The sequence below is a fragment of the Myotis daubentonii genome, chromosome 5, assembly GCF_963259705.1.
Source record: "Myotis daubentonii chromosome 5, mMyoDau2.1, whole genome shotgun sequence".
In the NCBI taxonomy this organism is placed as follows: Eukaryota; Metazoa; Chordata; class Mammalia; order Chiroptera; family Vespertilionidae; genus Myotis; species Myotis daubentonii.
In genome coordinates, this window is record NC_081844.1 from 29,034,987 (window position 1) to 29,050,636 (window position 15,650).

The window sequence follows — 15,650 nt, forward strand, 5'->3', positions numbered from 1 at the left end:
GAGTTTTTTGAGATACCAGCTGTCTCTCAGCCAATTTTTTGCATTGAGTTGATAGAGTAATTTGAGTTAACGAGCTCCTTAACGAGCTCGGTCTCAGAACGAATTAAACTCTTAAGTCAAGGCCCCACTGTATAAGCAACTGGCTCATGGTAGGGTGCAGAGCAGGTTTCTGTGGCTGACTGGCTGCTCTCCCATGCTGCGGGCAGTACTGGAAGAAAAGCTCCTACTAGATTCAACCCTATCTCTGCTTCATTGGCTGGAGTAGGGACAGCAGAAGGACCCATTGTTTGTCCCGTTACATAATCTCCTTTTCCGAGAACTGCCTGTAATCAAGGAAAGATTAACAACTTTGTTGCTGAAACAATCGGGTCCCGAGGCGCCCGCCTTTTGCCCATCTTTTTCGACCCTCCCCCTACTCCTCCCCCAAGCCCGCATTGCCAGCAACCTGTAACCATTATACCTTCCCTACTTCCCCATGCCTAATTACTACTTTCCCATGTTATCTTTGTCCTTCTACCCAATATAAGCAGTTTATGGGGAGGGGTAGAGCAGATTTTTTTTTTTTTGGATGACCTGCTGCTCTCTCTTACTACCGGCCTTATTGGAATAAACACTCATCTATGATTCAACCCTGACTCTGCAATTTAATTGGCTCAAGTAGTGACAGGCAGCCCGGGCCCATTCGTTGTCCAGTTTCAATATGCTTGCTTAGATCTTCTTTCAAAACTCCTAGCCTGTATTTGACTCATCCGATGGTATTTTTTTATTATTATTATTATTACTCCAAATGTAACCGACAACCAAAGCGTCCGGGCTGCCTGTCACTACTTGAGCCAATTAGGCAGAGATAGGGTTGCATCGTATATGAGCGTTTATTCCAATGATGTTGGCAGTATGGGAGAGCAGTGGGTCCCTCACAAAAATCTGCTCTGACCCTCCTTACCAGTTGGCTGGTTATAGACACCCACGAGGGAGAAGATAGCTACATGCAGCTGTGAGCTACAAATCTGACGTGGACAGGGGAGGGTAGAGTCTGCAGTCCGGCCTTCAGAAGCTCCAAGTCTGATAACAAGGTGTTAATCTTCTATGACAAGTACGTCAAACTTGTGGCCCACAACAAATACTCATTAAGGATGACTCATTTATTTCAGCCCTTTGTATTCAGCATGTCTCTACTGAAATAAACTTACGTTTCTATGAAAATTGAAACTTTTGGGGTTTTTTGGGGGGAGGGGGACGGCAGCCTCATAAACTTAAAACTGGCTTAGTTGGCCCGGGTTAGCCTTTGAGTCTGACATGCTTGTTCTATGTGATGTTACAAACAGCTCAGCCCATTCCTGGGACCAGAGAATGGTCAGCATTCCTGAGGAAAACTCCCGGAGGGGGTCAGGGTCTGGGCACAGCAACCAAATCAAAGCGTGCCCTGTGCTTGGTCTGTTCTCAAAATGTATTTCTCTTTTGAGTCATGGGCCCATCTGGGCTTTAGGGTGTCTTATCTTTGACAGGCCTGTTTCATCCTCCAGTTTCCAGGGTCCGAAAGAAAACTTCTTATCTGTAGTTAGTGAAGTGAATAATTATTAGACAACCGTGGTACTGTTCTTACTCATGCCCTCCCCCCTCACACAAAGACCCTAACGCCCAGAGCCCAAGGCTGGGTAAGTCCAGGTCTTTGTAACTTACTAAAGGAAGGTACTCTGAGCACGGAGCCTCTTGGCGGTCATCAGTGTAGCAGCCTTGAAGTGTCTGTCCCCTTATCCTACCACTGAGGGGTTCCCTTCTCCCCCTGTAAGATCCCATTTTTCTCCAGCCCCGTGGGGACAAGCCAGAAATGGTTGGGAGTTACCCTAGCCCCCGGGTCCAGCCCTGAGATTGTAGCCACAAATTAACATTCCAATGAAGCGATAAGGAGGCTCTGCATTCTATCCGTTTTGAGGCTGAAGCCGACCTTCTGGTTTCTTAAAGAGTATGTCAATAAAACCCTGTGTTATTCTCTCTCCTTTTTCACAGTCTAAGGCAGCGGCTCTCAACCTGTGGGTCGCAACCCCTTTGGGGGTCGAACGACCCTTTCACAGAGGTCGCTTAAGACCATCGGAAAACACATAATTACAGATTGTTTTAGTGATGAATCACTATGCTTTAATTATGTTCAATTTGTAACAATGAAAATACATCCTGCATATCAGATATTTACATGACGATTCATAACAGTAGCAAAATTACAGTTATGAAGTAGCAACGAAAATAATTTTATGGTTGGGGGTCACCACAACATGAGGAACTGTATTAAAGGGTCGCGGCATCAGGAAGGTTGAGAACCACTGGTCTGAGGGAACCAGGTGTCGGCAACCAAAACTACAAAGCCTGAGAGATTGTGGCAGAGATAAACCTTGGGAAGGGAAGCCACCCTCCCTCAGCCCCTCCTCCTTCCAGACCCTCTTCCCTGGGGGCGCGGCCTTTGCAGCCCTACAGCCCCTCCCCTGGTCTCTTTGTTCCGGTTTCACCTCTCCCCCCCTGCATAAAATCCTGCCTGCACTGTGCGGCGAGGTGGGTGTTTGAGGACAAGAAAAGTCTCCCGTCTCCCCACTTGCTGGCAACTGGAGTAAAACTCCTTTCCTTCACCCCAGCACGTGTCTCTGAGTTTGGCGACAGGCAGAACCGGACTTGGCCTGGGGTCATTTCTTTCCAGACTTGACGAGCCATAGCCAGGAGCAAGTGGGAGCCCCGGGTAAGTCCCCAGATTTCGGAGGGGGTCCCCCTGGCCGCCAGGGGCTGAGATTTTGAGAGTCCCCAGCAGCTGCCGGGTGTCTTTACCCCGGGGACTGTCTCTTTCTTGGGCCAGTCGCCTATGAGGCCCAGCTGAGGGGAGGAAACGGGTTACTGCGGGCTGACTGGGAAAAGTGCCTGGTGGGCAGGACCAGAAACCCGCTGCCCCCTGCCATCTGGGTTCATTTGATTCATCTGGGGTTCCGTGGGAACCAATTGGCGCCACTTGGCGGGTGGCAAGGCTTTGTATTCAGTCCCCCTTCCCCTTGTACGGGGATCTGTGAGGAGTAATTGCTCTGGTCTGGTTGTATATGGATTTCTGGGTTCTGGATGCTTCTCTGATTGTGAGAAGGCAAGTCGAGAGCAGATAAACCTCCTTTGCTTGCACCACTGTAACTACGCCAGCGCTGGCTTCTTGCATCAGCCAACGGCCCAAACTGCAACGGATGTGGAAAGTCCCCAACTTATCCAGGAGCTTACGCGTAAAAGACTAGAAACCCGCTGGCTCAGGGTGCTCAGCCTCCGGAGGTGACTCCGCTGCTGTCACAGTTGTGTAGATTGTGTAGGGTTCTTGATCGTGTTCCTGCCTGTGTTTCTAGGCAGGGGCAGCCCTACTTGGTAAAACTGCGTCCTTCCCAGTTCACTGGTTCTGCCCTTGGCTAGTAACTATGGGAACAACACAGTCCACCCCGAAAGACAGCCCCCTCGGCCGCATATTAGAGAATTGGCATCTCTATGGATATCCGCCAATGACAAAGAAGAAAATGATTTCCTATTGTAATAAGGTCTGGCCTACGTATGTTTTGGAGTCCCAAGAGCGATGGCCCCTGAATGGCTCTTTGAATTACTATACTATTTTGCAGTTACAGTCATTCTGTGAAAGATCTGGGAAATGGGGTGAACTATGTTATATAGAGGCTTTTATGCGTCTGCACAAGAAGAATGATGCAGTCAAGGTGGGCAATATGTTAAAGGTTCCATGGGGAAGCTCTCTGAAGCCCCCCCTTGCAGACAGTAAGCCGAAGCCTCCCCTTGCAGACAGTAAGACGCAGGAGGGGAAAAAGAATGAGGAAAGGGCTCTTTCGGCCTCCCGGAACCCAGGGTCACCAAGTCAGGGAGGTGGCGTTTATCCACCGTTGCCGCCCCCACAGACCCCGGTAGATCTCAGAAATCAGGGAACCCAGGCCACCAAGGCCCCTCCTTCGTGTGATGAGCAAACAGTCTCCCCTTCTAGGACCTCACAGGGCACCCAGTGCGGACCAGGGGCTCCCCAGTCTGGAGCAGTGCCATGTCTGCCGAGACAATTGCCAACTGGAGGCATGAATCAACTGGGCCAGCCGAGGGAATATTACTGGGCACATACCCCACTTTCAGTTTCGGATTTACTTAATTGGAAAAGTGTTAATGCCTCTTACCAAGAGGACCCCGAGAAAACAACTGATTTCATTGCATATATTTTCTCCACCCATCAACCTAACTGGGCCGATGTAGAGGTGCTCCTGAACATCCTACTAACAAGTGAGGAGAGAAAACTAGTAAGAGATAAGGCCATAGAGGAAGCCTATCGGCTTTACGCAGAGAACCCCAGCAGAACCCCTTTCCCAGCAGGGGCAGTGCCTGTCGTGGAGCCTCACTGGGATCTAACCAGCGGAGGCCTACTGCACCTGGAGCATTACAGGAGGTGCATTCTAGAAGGCTTAAGGAAAGGGGTGACTAAGAAAAACAACCTAGACAGGGTATTGGCAATACAGCAAAAGCCTGACGAGGATCCTGCTGACTTTCTAGAGAGGATTTACCAAGTCATCCGGAAATACACAAAGATAGACCCCGAAGCGCCGGAAAATGTGTGGCTAGTCAATCTGGCCTTCGTCCAAGGGAGTGTCCCACACATTAAGAACAAGCTTCTAGGGCTGACGGGAACATTGGGGATGAAACCGCAGCAGTTGGTCAATATTGCCATGTCTTATAGCAGGAAGATGCAAGCGCCGCAGCCGACTATTATTGTCTTAGGGCCTGGATGGGGACGGAGAGAAACGACGTGGAGGAGGCCTCTAGGCCCAAACCAATGTGCTTATTGTAAGGAGGAAGGGCATTGGAAATACGAATGCCCTAGACTAGCTCTGAAAGAATACAGGAGTCAGCGTAGAAACATGATTGCGTGGCATGGGGGCTCCGACTCCGATGAGGAATGACGGGACCCAGGGGCTCCCTTGGATATTACCCGGCCCCGTTCTTATCTCCCCACAGGGGCCCCGGGTACAACTGAGAGTAGGGAACCAACCCATAGACTTCCTTGTGGACACTGGAGTAATTTACTCCATCCATCTCCGTGGCATCGTCGGGGGTTTCAGGAAAACCCTGGAAAGCAAGCTTCCCTTAAGCCAGTGGTTCTCAACCTTCCTAATGCCGTGACCCTTTAATGCAGCTCCTCATGTTGTGGTGACCTCCAACCATAAAATTATTTTCTTTGCTACTTCATAACTGTAATTTTGCTACTGTTATGAATCGTCATGTAAATATCTGATATGCAGGATGTATTTTCATTGTTACAAACTGAACATAATTAAAGCATAGTGATTAATCACAAATATGTAATTATCTATGTGTTTTCCGATGGTCTTAGGGTCGCGGCCCACAGGTTGAGAACCGATGCCTTAAGCCCCTAGAATGCTGGCGGGAGGGGAGGCCAGCCAAAAGCTAACTCACAGCTTTCCTCACATGCCAGGCTGCCTGACTCCTCTGTTGGGTGGGGATTTGCTTTGCAAGTTCCCTGCTCTAGTGACTTTCTCTCCAAGAAGCAGCAGCTCCCCCTGCAGGTGCCCCCGGAACACACACTAAAGCTCCAGATGTTTCTTGCTGAAACCAGAGGCCCCCAGAGGAATTTTCCCACCCGAAATCTCTGAGCAAGTAAGACCCTGTGGGCCCACAGGATCTGGGCCAGCAGAAAATCTTTCTCCAGTATCTGTTCAGTTAAAGGAAGAAACAATTGTGCCTAGGAGAAAACTACCCACTAAAAAAGGAAGCTTTACAACCATCCTGCAGGAATTTCTAAAAGCTGGATTAATTAGGCCTTGCAGATCATCATATAAAATACCAATCCTGCCCATTAGGAAGCCAAATACCATTTTGTCCAGGACCTACAGGCTATTAATGAAATTACTCTGGACATTCATCCAGCTGACCCCAACCCAAACCCTTTGTTGATAGCTGTGCCAGGGAACAGTAGTTGGTTCTTTGTTTTGGATTTAAAGAATGCCTTCTTTAAAAAAAATAAAATAAATTGTGGTTGTTTTTTTTTTTATTGATTTCAGAGAGAGGAAGGGAGAAGGGGAGGGAGATAGAAACAACGATGATAAGAGAGAAGCATTGATCAGCAGCTTCCTGCACACCCTCTACTGGGGATTGAACCGGAAACCCATGCATGTGCCCTGAACAGAATCACTCATGACCTGGTTTATGGGTCGATGCTCAACCACTGAGCCATACCAGCCGGGAAGGATGCCTTTTGTATTCCAATTGATAAGCAGGCGCAATTACTTTGCCTTCAAATGGCAGAACCCAGTGAGTAAAACTACTACCCAGCATTGTTGGACTGTGTTGCCATAGGGATTTAAGAACTCTCCCATGGTTTTCAGAGAACTGCTAGCCTAAGACTTGAGAGACCTATAATTGGACTCTACTGGCAACTCTTATGAGACTTGTTTTAAAAATACTGTCAGTTCAGCTGGTGTTGCTCAATGGTTGAGCATCAACCTATGAACCAGACCATGGTTCAATTCCCAGTCAGTTCACATGCCTGGTTTGCAGGCTCGATCCCCAGTAGGAATTGTGTAGGAGGTAGACAATCAATGATTCTCTTTCTTCCTCTCTGGAATAAATAGAAATATATTTAAAAAATAAAAAATACTACCAAAGTCTTTAACCATCTTGCATCCTGTGCATATAAAGTTTCCCCTCAAGACTCAGATTTTCGCACAAGAAGTGTCTTATTTTATTTAGGGTTCAAGTTAAAACCATGAGAGAAGCCCTGGCTGGTTTGGCTCAGTGAATAGAGCATCCGCCTGAGGACCGAAGGGTCCTGGGTTCAATTCCGGTCAAGGGCACGTACCTCAGTTGCAGGATCCTCCCCTGTCCAGGCCTGGTTGGGGTACGTGCAGGAGGCAATCAATCGATGTGTTGCTCTCACATCGATATTTCTCTCTGTCTTTCCCTCTCCCAATCTCTCTAAAAAAATCAATGAAAAAATATCCTCGGGTGAGGAGTAACAAAAATAATAAGTAAGTAAGTAAGTAAGTAAGTCTTTGGGGAATCTTTGTTGAAAAAAAAAATAGGGAAGAGAAGTCTTATGGCAGACCAAAAAAGAAGCCATTGCTGCCACTAAGCCTCCTGAGAACCAGAGACAACTCCGAGAGCTTCTTGGAATGGCAGGATTCTGTCACATGTAGATTCTTAACTTTGGGCCAATAGCTAAGCCACTCTATGATTCTTAGAAAGGGGTCGACATAGCCCTCCCCTGGAATTGGACACAGGATGTCAGAGGGCTTTTGAGACACCAAAGGGAAAAATTAACCCCAGCCCCTGCATTAGGATGGCCCGACCCTCAGCAGGCTTTCAAGTTTATATACGTGAAGGGCAGGGCATTGGACTCGGAGCGCTTATCCAGATGGTGGGAAACTCCCCGAAGCCGAATGCGTGTTTCTCTAAGAAATCAGATCATACCACCCAAGGATGGCCTCCCTGCCTCAGGGCGGCAGCGGCAGCCTGAAATGTCCTTCGGGGAGCAGAAGGGTTTACCCTGGGACCGTCCATCACATTGTTCACGCCCCACCAGGTGGGCTCCTGGTTAAAGGCTGGATGAATGGGCACAAACCCGGCCATCCTGTTAGAGACCCCAAATGCCACCTTGCAGACACCAAATGTTACTCTGCAGGACCCAGCCACTCCCAGCTGTGAAGGCAGGCTGGGACCGCCATATAACTGTTTAGAAATTATTGACCAGGTTTACCCCAGGTGACCAGACTTGTCAGAGCAGCTGCTGGGACTTACACGCTGATGGAAGCAGCTTCATGGAAAATAAAGAAAAGCCCGGTATGCGGTGGTGACCAATGGCAAGGTAATGGAGGCACATGCCCTACTCTCAGGCACCTCGGCACAAAAAGCTGAGCCGAGTGCCCTCACCAGGGCGCTGGAACTGTCTCAGGACAGACGGCTCAGTATATGTACTGACTCTAAACTTGTTTTCATGCTATACGTGCTCATGGGGCAATATGGAAAGAAAGAGGATTTCTAACTTTGGAGAACAGACATTAAATATCCAAAAGAGGCTCTAACCTTACTTAAGGCGGTAATTTGCCTACTCAAAGTTGCCATTATGCATTTCCCAGGGCATCAGAAGGACAATTCCCAGGTAACTAGAGGGAATCTAAAAGCCAATAAAGCAGCAAAGCAAGCAGCCCCGGAAGACTCCCTTAATTGGGGCTCTAACACCCCACTTAGACTTGACAGAATTGAAACCTCATTACACAGGGCCAGGCAAAGAACAGGCCGTGAGTGGGGGTTTGCTAACACTGACACTAGCTGTTGATGGAGAAGCGATGCCCAAAGCTCTGGTATACCCAGTCCTGAGACATCTGCATGAAGGAATGCACTATGGGTGGGATGCACTGGCTGATTTAATCCGGCCTTAAAGGGACCGAGTTTGCAGAAGACTATTCAAAAAATAACTCAAGGTTGCTAATTAGATGCTAGAAATAACCCCAAGATAGAACGCAACCCAGCCGAGAAGGAACAATACCAAGGAACATGCCCCATTCGAAGATTGTCAGATTGACTTTACCAGTTTGCCTAAAACCACCAGGAATTTCAAATACTTGCTGGTGATTGTGGACACCTTTTCCGGATGGGTTGAGGCATACCTGACTCGAACTGAAAAGGTGACTGAGGTGGTGAAAACTCAAGGAATTAATTCCCAGATTCGGACTCCCTAACAGTATTCAGAACAGCCATCATTTATATCTGAAGTCACCTAGAAAGTCAGTCAAGCACTGCAGGTCCGATGGAGAGTACAGGGGCCCTGAACCCCTGTCTACTGGAACTGGGAAACAGACATGAGCCACACCTTGGAGAAAACTTGGGCAAAGCTGTCAGGAGGCACATTTGCAACGAGACCGGGTGCCTCCTATTGCCTATTCGGGATCAGGGTAGCCCCTAGATGTGGGCTCAAACTGAATAGTTTTGAAACTGTATATGGGAAACCCGAACTTCTGTTCTAGGGACTCCCCCCACTGGGTTAGAACAGGATACGGAAATTAGACACTGTGTTTAACACCTAGGGCTAGTTTTGCTAACCTTGCCCAAGTTTGTTCTTTCCAGCTCTTATTTTCCCACAGAGGAACCTCTGCCTTCCCCCCCCCCCTCCTCTCCCCTTCCCCGCTTCTAGCCGGGCACAGACTGAAGACTTAGAGGACCCAAGGACCAGAACAACAACCAGTGGACGGCTGTAGCTCGCAGGAGTGAAAGCCTGGATACACCAAACTCCAGTTCAAAGAAGTGATTTGCATTCCTGAAGGGGATCTGACATGCCTTTTCCAGCGACAGACCTTGGCAAAAGCTAGGTAACAATGTCACCCTTCCTATTTCTTTCTTTCTTTCTTTTTTAAAAAAAATATATTTTAATGATTTTTTACAGAGAGAAAGGGAGAGGGATAGAGAGGTAGAAACATCAATGAGAGAGAAACATCGATCAGCTGCCTCCTGCACACTCCCCACTGGGGATGTGCTGCAACCAAGGTACATGCCCTGAACCAGAATCGAACCTGGGACCCTTGAGTCCGCAGGCCGACGCTCTGTCCGCTGAGCCAAACTGGTCAGGGCTCCCTTCCTATTTCTTATGCTCTCCAGCTCCGCGGGCATCTGCTTGGACAGATAATGCCTTTGTATGCTTCTCCCAAGTTACGGCTTCCTTGGCTTATCTGTCACCCGGTTGGACTTGTCATCCTAAGCCTACTGCTGGCTTAGACCATAGTGACCCTTAATTTTTCCTGTTGAGATTTTTTCCTCCATCCCACCCTGCACTGTTAAGGCAGCAAAGCTTGGGAGCGCCTACCATACACCCATCAGCTTAGCTTCCAGGGCGAATAGCAAAAGCCACTCTCCTTCACAACCCCTCCTTGTGTTAGCAAACCTACAAACATTACTGAACAGTGGAAATACTAGCCTCCATGTTCCTAAGGAAAGGAATTCACCACTCTCTTGCAGCACTACAAATACTTGGTTTCCTGTAGATCCCAGCAGTTGTGAACCCCCACATCTCCCTTGATTTATTTTTATTTTTGTTAATTTTCACCAGGGATATTTTCCCATTGGTTTTTAGAGACAGTGGAAGGGATGGGGAGAGGAAAAGAGGGGAAAGGGAGACAGGAGGACAGAGAAACATCGATGTGAGAGAGACACATCAATTGGTTGCCTCCCGCACCCACATACATATCATTGACCAGGAATCCAACCCGAAACCCTTCAGTGCCCAGGCCAACACTCTAACCCTGAGCAACACTAACCAGGGCCCACATCTCCTTTAAAATATTGGGACTACTTTCAGGAAAACCTTGCTTGGAGACTGTCCGGACTGGCTAGTAAAGACTGCCTTTGCTCTAGCAACATCTAACTCTTTAGTGCAATGTGCCTCTGAAGGATATATCTTCATTTGCAGCTACAGAAAACAACCCTTGGGCCTATCCCTGCCTATGGAACAGAACAGACTCTGGCCCGTGTCCTCTTAGAACTCTAGTTACACCCTTGACTGTCCACCCACAGGATGAGACATGGGTCATTTTTTGCGGTTTCAGATGAGGACTGAAGAACAGATAGCTCAGACTTCTTGCCCTTCAAAGGCACATTACACAAAGCCTCCTGAAGGGTCCCCAGCAGGACTGAGTGGTGGTTACCCCAGCAGTAACCCCTCATTAACATGCTCTTCAGTCCCACCTCTCCCCTCTCTGACACTCCACTCCCTCCCTGTGCCACCTGGGATCTGCTTAGGCCCAATCATTGTCTCAATTCTGGTTTGGGGTTGAGCAAGGGAGCGGTAAATGGGAAATTGGGCCCCTTCCATGTTCTAGCTCCTCCCATCCTGTGGGAAGACTATGAACTGTAAGACCTTGGGAGCCTGGCCAGCATCTCAAAGAAAACAGCTAGCAGTTTTGAGCACACGCAGCTGGTGGGGGCGGTGGGCATTAGCACATCCCCCACCCCCTGCAGGTCGTGTTTTTCCATAAAACCTTGTGTTGGGAAAGTCTGAGTGGTGTGAAACAATAGCACTGGCCATGGCATAAGTCATAATAAGCCCATGTCTTTCACAGCCAGTCCTCTGGTTATTTTGGGGGGAATCCAAGAACCAAAGGCAAGGTTTTCTCAGATCTCGCCCTCAGCACTTTGCATAACAACTGGCTTAGTGGGCAGGTTGGATTCCAGAGAAATTCCTGTAGAGCTAAAGGCAGGTGAAGGGGGTGGATGGGAGGCAGTGTGAAATGTAGTGTGGGGAACCCCACCTTGGACAAGGAGCTCCCTGTGGTATGAGGGGACCACCACGTGAGCTTTCTGGGGAGATCCAGAAAACGCCAGCAGGACCGCTTTCAGTCCTGGTAACAGTGGCATGGAAGTGCCACTGGCAAAATGAAGGAACAATTTTAAATGAGTTTTGAACACCTTGAGTCTTCCTTTTGGAGACTCAGAGGCTGCTGTGGTCCCGGGACTTGAGGGATCAGGGCTGCCCTTCAGCCCTGTGCCAGAGCAGCATGCGGGAGGAGGGCATGGGCGGGGGGGTGGGGAGGGGTGGGGGGGAGAATATGGCCCACTTTTACATTCAAATTGTTATTTTGGGATGTTACATCTTACAGAAAAGCAGAGTTCTTTGTCAATTGCATTTTAATCAGATCTATAACTGTCATTTTAAGTTTTGTCATTTGCAGTCACTGTTTTACCGTGATGCATTTGCAAAGAGATTTCATCTTAAAGATCCATGGGAAAAAACAGTGACTTATTCTAAAATAGAGTTTTCTGAGAATAAATTCGCAAGATCAGGATTTATGGAAAAACTGACATGATCTGGATAAAGAAGAATTGATTATATAGGCTAATTATTGTTTTATGACTTTGTTAAAAAATATTGCTGATTTTAAAAAAAAAAAAATGTTTTGTTTTCCAGATATAAGCACCCTTGTTTTTTCCTTAGAGCAGTCTGGTAAATTACACCTTCATAAGCAATACAAGGCATTTGTATGTTTTCTCTACCTGATCCCTCTAGAATTCTGAAACTCTTAATAAGAGAGTATTACTTAATTGTCATGGCAATATGGTTGTTTGCGTGAATTCAATCATGTGCTCTTTATAACAGGACACAGTTGAAAACTGATTTTATTGACCAAGACTTTGACTGGCTTGTCATGTTTGAGGGAGACATGTGTAGACTCTGAATGTCACCAGGAAGCTTTAAGGAATTAAGAATCACTTTGATTCCAAACTTGAAAACTCAGACAAGAGTATGTGATTACCAAAAGAAAAAGGGGGGAGGTAAAAAAGGTACAGGGGAAATGAATGGTAATAGAAGGAGACTTGACTTGGGGTGGTGAACACCCACTACAGTGTTCAGAGGATGTGTTGTAGAATAGTGCACCTGCAACCTTTGTATGCTCTTAGAAGGAGAGGACAATGGTGGGACGGGCAGGAGAAGCACCAGCGGGCTTTTGAGGCAAAAGAGCAGGTAAACAGGTACAGGCGCTTGGTATCTATGATCCAGCCCTACCTGGCGAATTGGATGCACATGTAACCCAGGAGGGGGTGTCATGGGGTCTCTGGCAGCGACAGGGGAGACTCCGCCTCCCAAAAGGATTTTGGTCCCAGGTGTGGAAAGGGGCTGAAGAAAGACACAGCCTAATAGAGAAACAGCTCACCTACCACCTACCACCCCCTGCAGGCAACAGCCTACGCCTGGAAGCTTTGCTGTAACGGTGCGGACCACCTATCCCATCATGGGGTGGCTGCATGACGTGTCTCACACCCTGAAAATCGGGCGCAGCACAGACACAGGCGTTAATGAGATGGAGTGTTTACCTGCGGCAGAGACGGGTCCATTCAACGTCCCCACTTAGCCAGGAATGGCAGGCGCTGTTGGGGCCAGTCACCTTGGTGTCAGAAGGAGAGGCTGAAAAGACACTCGAGGGAGAGCCTATTGGCCCTTCGCCAGTGAGAGCAGGTGTGGTTCCAGTGCCACCTGACGCCCCATGCAAAGCCCCCTGAGTGGCATGCTCAGGACTGGACTATCAGCAACAGACCCCCGTGGGGACAAACCATGTGGGCTGACGTATATCGTGTCACAGGACATCCATCATTATATGTCCAGGGAATGGTGAAGCGAATGCACTTGCTCCCAGCAGAGGCCCCAGCAGAAGACCTGGCTACACAGGAAAATGACACATACCAGTCAAAAAACCCTGTGAGCAACAGCTAAAGCCTGGGGCCTCCCATTGGAAATGACTGACATTGCAGCTTGTCAACACTGTTCTGTGGTGCAGAGCAGCATCCGTGTCCCTTGCTGGCAATGACCGGACGTCACGTGCAAGACTGAGCTGAGAGCCACAGCATTGAACGGCGACTGCGTCGCCCTTGGAGTCCAGCAGGAGCTGGGCTGGTAGAACGCTATAATGAACTCTGGAAAATGCCCTGAAAACTGAGGACAGGTCGTTACCAGGATGGACCCCAGGACTCTGACTTACTACTAACCAGGAATGAAAAGCCCCGACCAGATCAACCTGCAGCGTTCCAGATGCAGCAGCAGAGGTGGGTGGCCCACAGCGAGCGCAGATTTGAACAACGAGCAGGATGCTGAGACAAGACCTTGTTGGGGAGCGGAGAAGAGCCTGTTGCTGCCAGCACCCCAGGACATAACCCTAGAGCTAGTGTATTAGCCTGGCCCTGGGAAACACAAACTGGTACCCGCTGGTGCGCTCTCCTAGCCCCTTAGGGGAGGGTCTTGCCCATAACTAGTGAGTGACTGACTGCTATTCCAGCTGGCATATGTGTATTCCGCCTCTCTCAGCTAGCATTCCAGGCCAGGGGACATCGCCGGTCAAAGGGATGGTACAGGAGGCCAGGGAGACACCTGAACGAACCACTGTTCTTACACAGGATAGAGCGATGGCCTATGTACTACCCACTGGTACCGATGTGGTTCTGTTGGCGTCTACTGAACATTTGCCTTATTCTCCTGAGTTCAGTGCAGGCTAACAGCTCTGCAAGGTGGGCTGATGAAGGGCTCCCCGGGTCCAATGTTTCAGGCTGTTGGGTCCCCCTCTGGGCTGCCTTGGAAACAAATCCAGTCAACCCGACAGAATGGTCCTGTCTCCGCATGATTTGGAAAGTTGTCTTGGGGCTGGGGATCTGCTCTATACACTGATACTAGTATGTGTAAGTCTGTTATTCCTTTACTGTATGTTATTTTGTTGCTGTAAAACATGAATGTGCTGTCTCCCCCTCCCTCCCCAGGGTATGTGCGGAAGATATAACGGGCAGATTGTACGGGAGTGGAGAGGGAAGGTACCCATGTTGGGTTGGGATGTATGGGAAAGGGGAACATGAGCCTCTTCCCAGGCTCGGGCTCCCCCTTCCACCCTGAGGGAAGACGACGAAGGCCATCAGTAAGGACTGTGAGACCTTGGGAGCCTGGCCAGCTCCTCAGTCAAGAAAACAGCCAGCAGTTTTGATCTCACACAGCTTGCTCAGAAGTGCATCCCCTCCCTCTGCATGCCTGTTTGCCTGTTTTCTGTGCTGGGCAAGTCCGGGTGATGGTGGAACAATAGCACCTGCCGGCCGCCCCCGGATGGGACTTGGTGGTTCAACTTCACGGTGGCAGCCGGTGTGGCGGTGAGCTTCAGATCAGCCCCACTGTTGTGCATATAAGTCCTAATAAACCCATTTCTTTCACATTTCACAGCGAGTCCTCTGGGTTACTACTTTGGGGAATCCAAGAACCAGGCACTGAGGTTTTCTGGGCCTCGGCTCTTTGCATAACACCAGCTAAGACTCAAAAGATTCTAATAGGACAGGCGCACAGTCATTTCTGGAGAAAGTGCCAAATGTGGGGACGCAACCGAAGCTAGGACGGACACGGGGTCATGGGGAGAAGAGGGAGGGGTTCTTTGTCCCACTCACCTGAGAGCAGGGGCAAACACCTGCCCCCCATAGCGCTGAGACACCAGGGACAGTCTGGGACGCTCCAGCAGGGCGTGGCGCAGCGAGGGTTCCTGGAATGAGTAAGCCCCGGGGACATCAGTTTCTGATGGTCACAGAGTTAGGAGCCAGGAGGCTGATGTTTACCAAAACCCTGTAAGTTCTGCCCATCTTTTTTTTTTTTTTTTTAACAGAACATGATTATATTTAATACACAAGTTTGATACAACCAAAAAGTAAAACACCAGAGTAAAATACTAACAAAAAACATGGTATTTCATTTGCAATGCATGAGAAATGGTTAGCATCTTTAGTCATAAACAAGCTCTTAAAAACCAGTCACAGAAACTATAAAAATGCAAGGAAACTGGAAAAGATAAAATTATAAAGTGATTAAGCGTTGAGCATAATGATTTTGCTGAGCAGTGATGGATAATTTCTCTATCAGTGAGCAGAATAAAGACACTGACACCTAGTATTCTACAGTTTTGAACAATGTGTAGTTTGAATTCTCATAAACACTGGGAGCAGGTTAATGGGAAGGATCTATGATGAGGAGGAAAGCTAAGTTTTGAATTGGGGTATAATTTGAGTGTTTTTAGCCAGAGCAATTCCAATGCATTGGAATTATTTCAACAAGTTAGTTGAATAAATTCAAAAGGAAT

At 48.5% G+C, this 15,650-nt stretch overlaps 1 protein-coding gene across 4 annotated transcripts in view; it reads right to left on the reverse strand.

Moving 5' to 3' along the window:
• The window catches only part of LOC132235100 (adhesion G protein-coupled receptor E4-like), a 59,323-nt gene extending 44,282 nt beyond the window's left edge, over positions 1-15,041 (reverse strand). For all 4 annotated transcript variants that reach the window (XM_059696906.1, XM_059696905.1, XM_059696904.1 and 1 more), the window contains exon 1: positions 14,968-15,041. In XM_059696906.1, the coding sequence (XP_059552889.1) occupies positions 14,968-14,998 (31 nt within the window). In that variant the 5' untranslated portion in view covers positions 14,999-15,041. The remainder of the gene's footprint in view (positions 1-14,967) is intronic.
• Between the last annotated feature and the right edge of the window lie 609 nt (positions 15,042-15,650).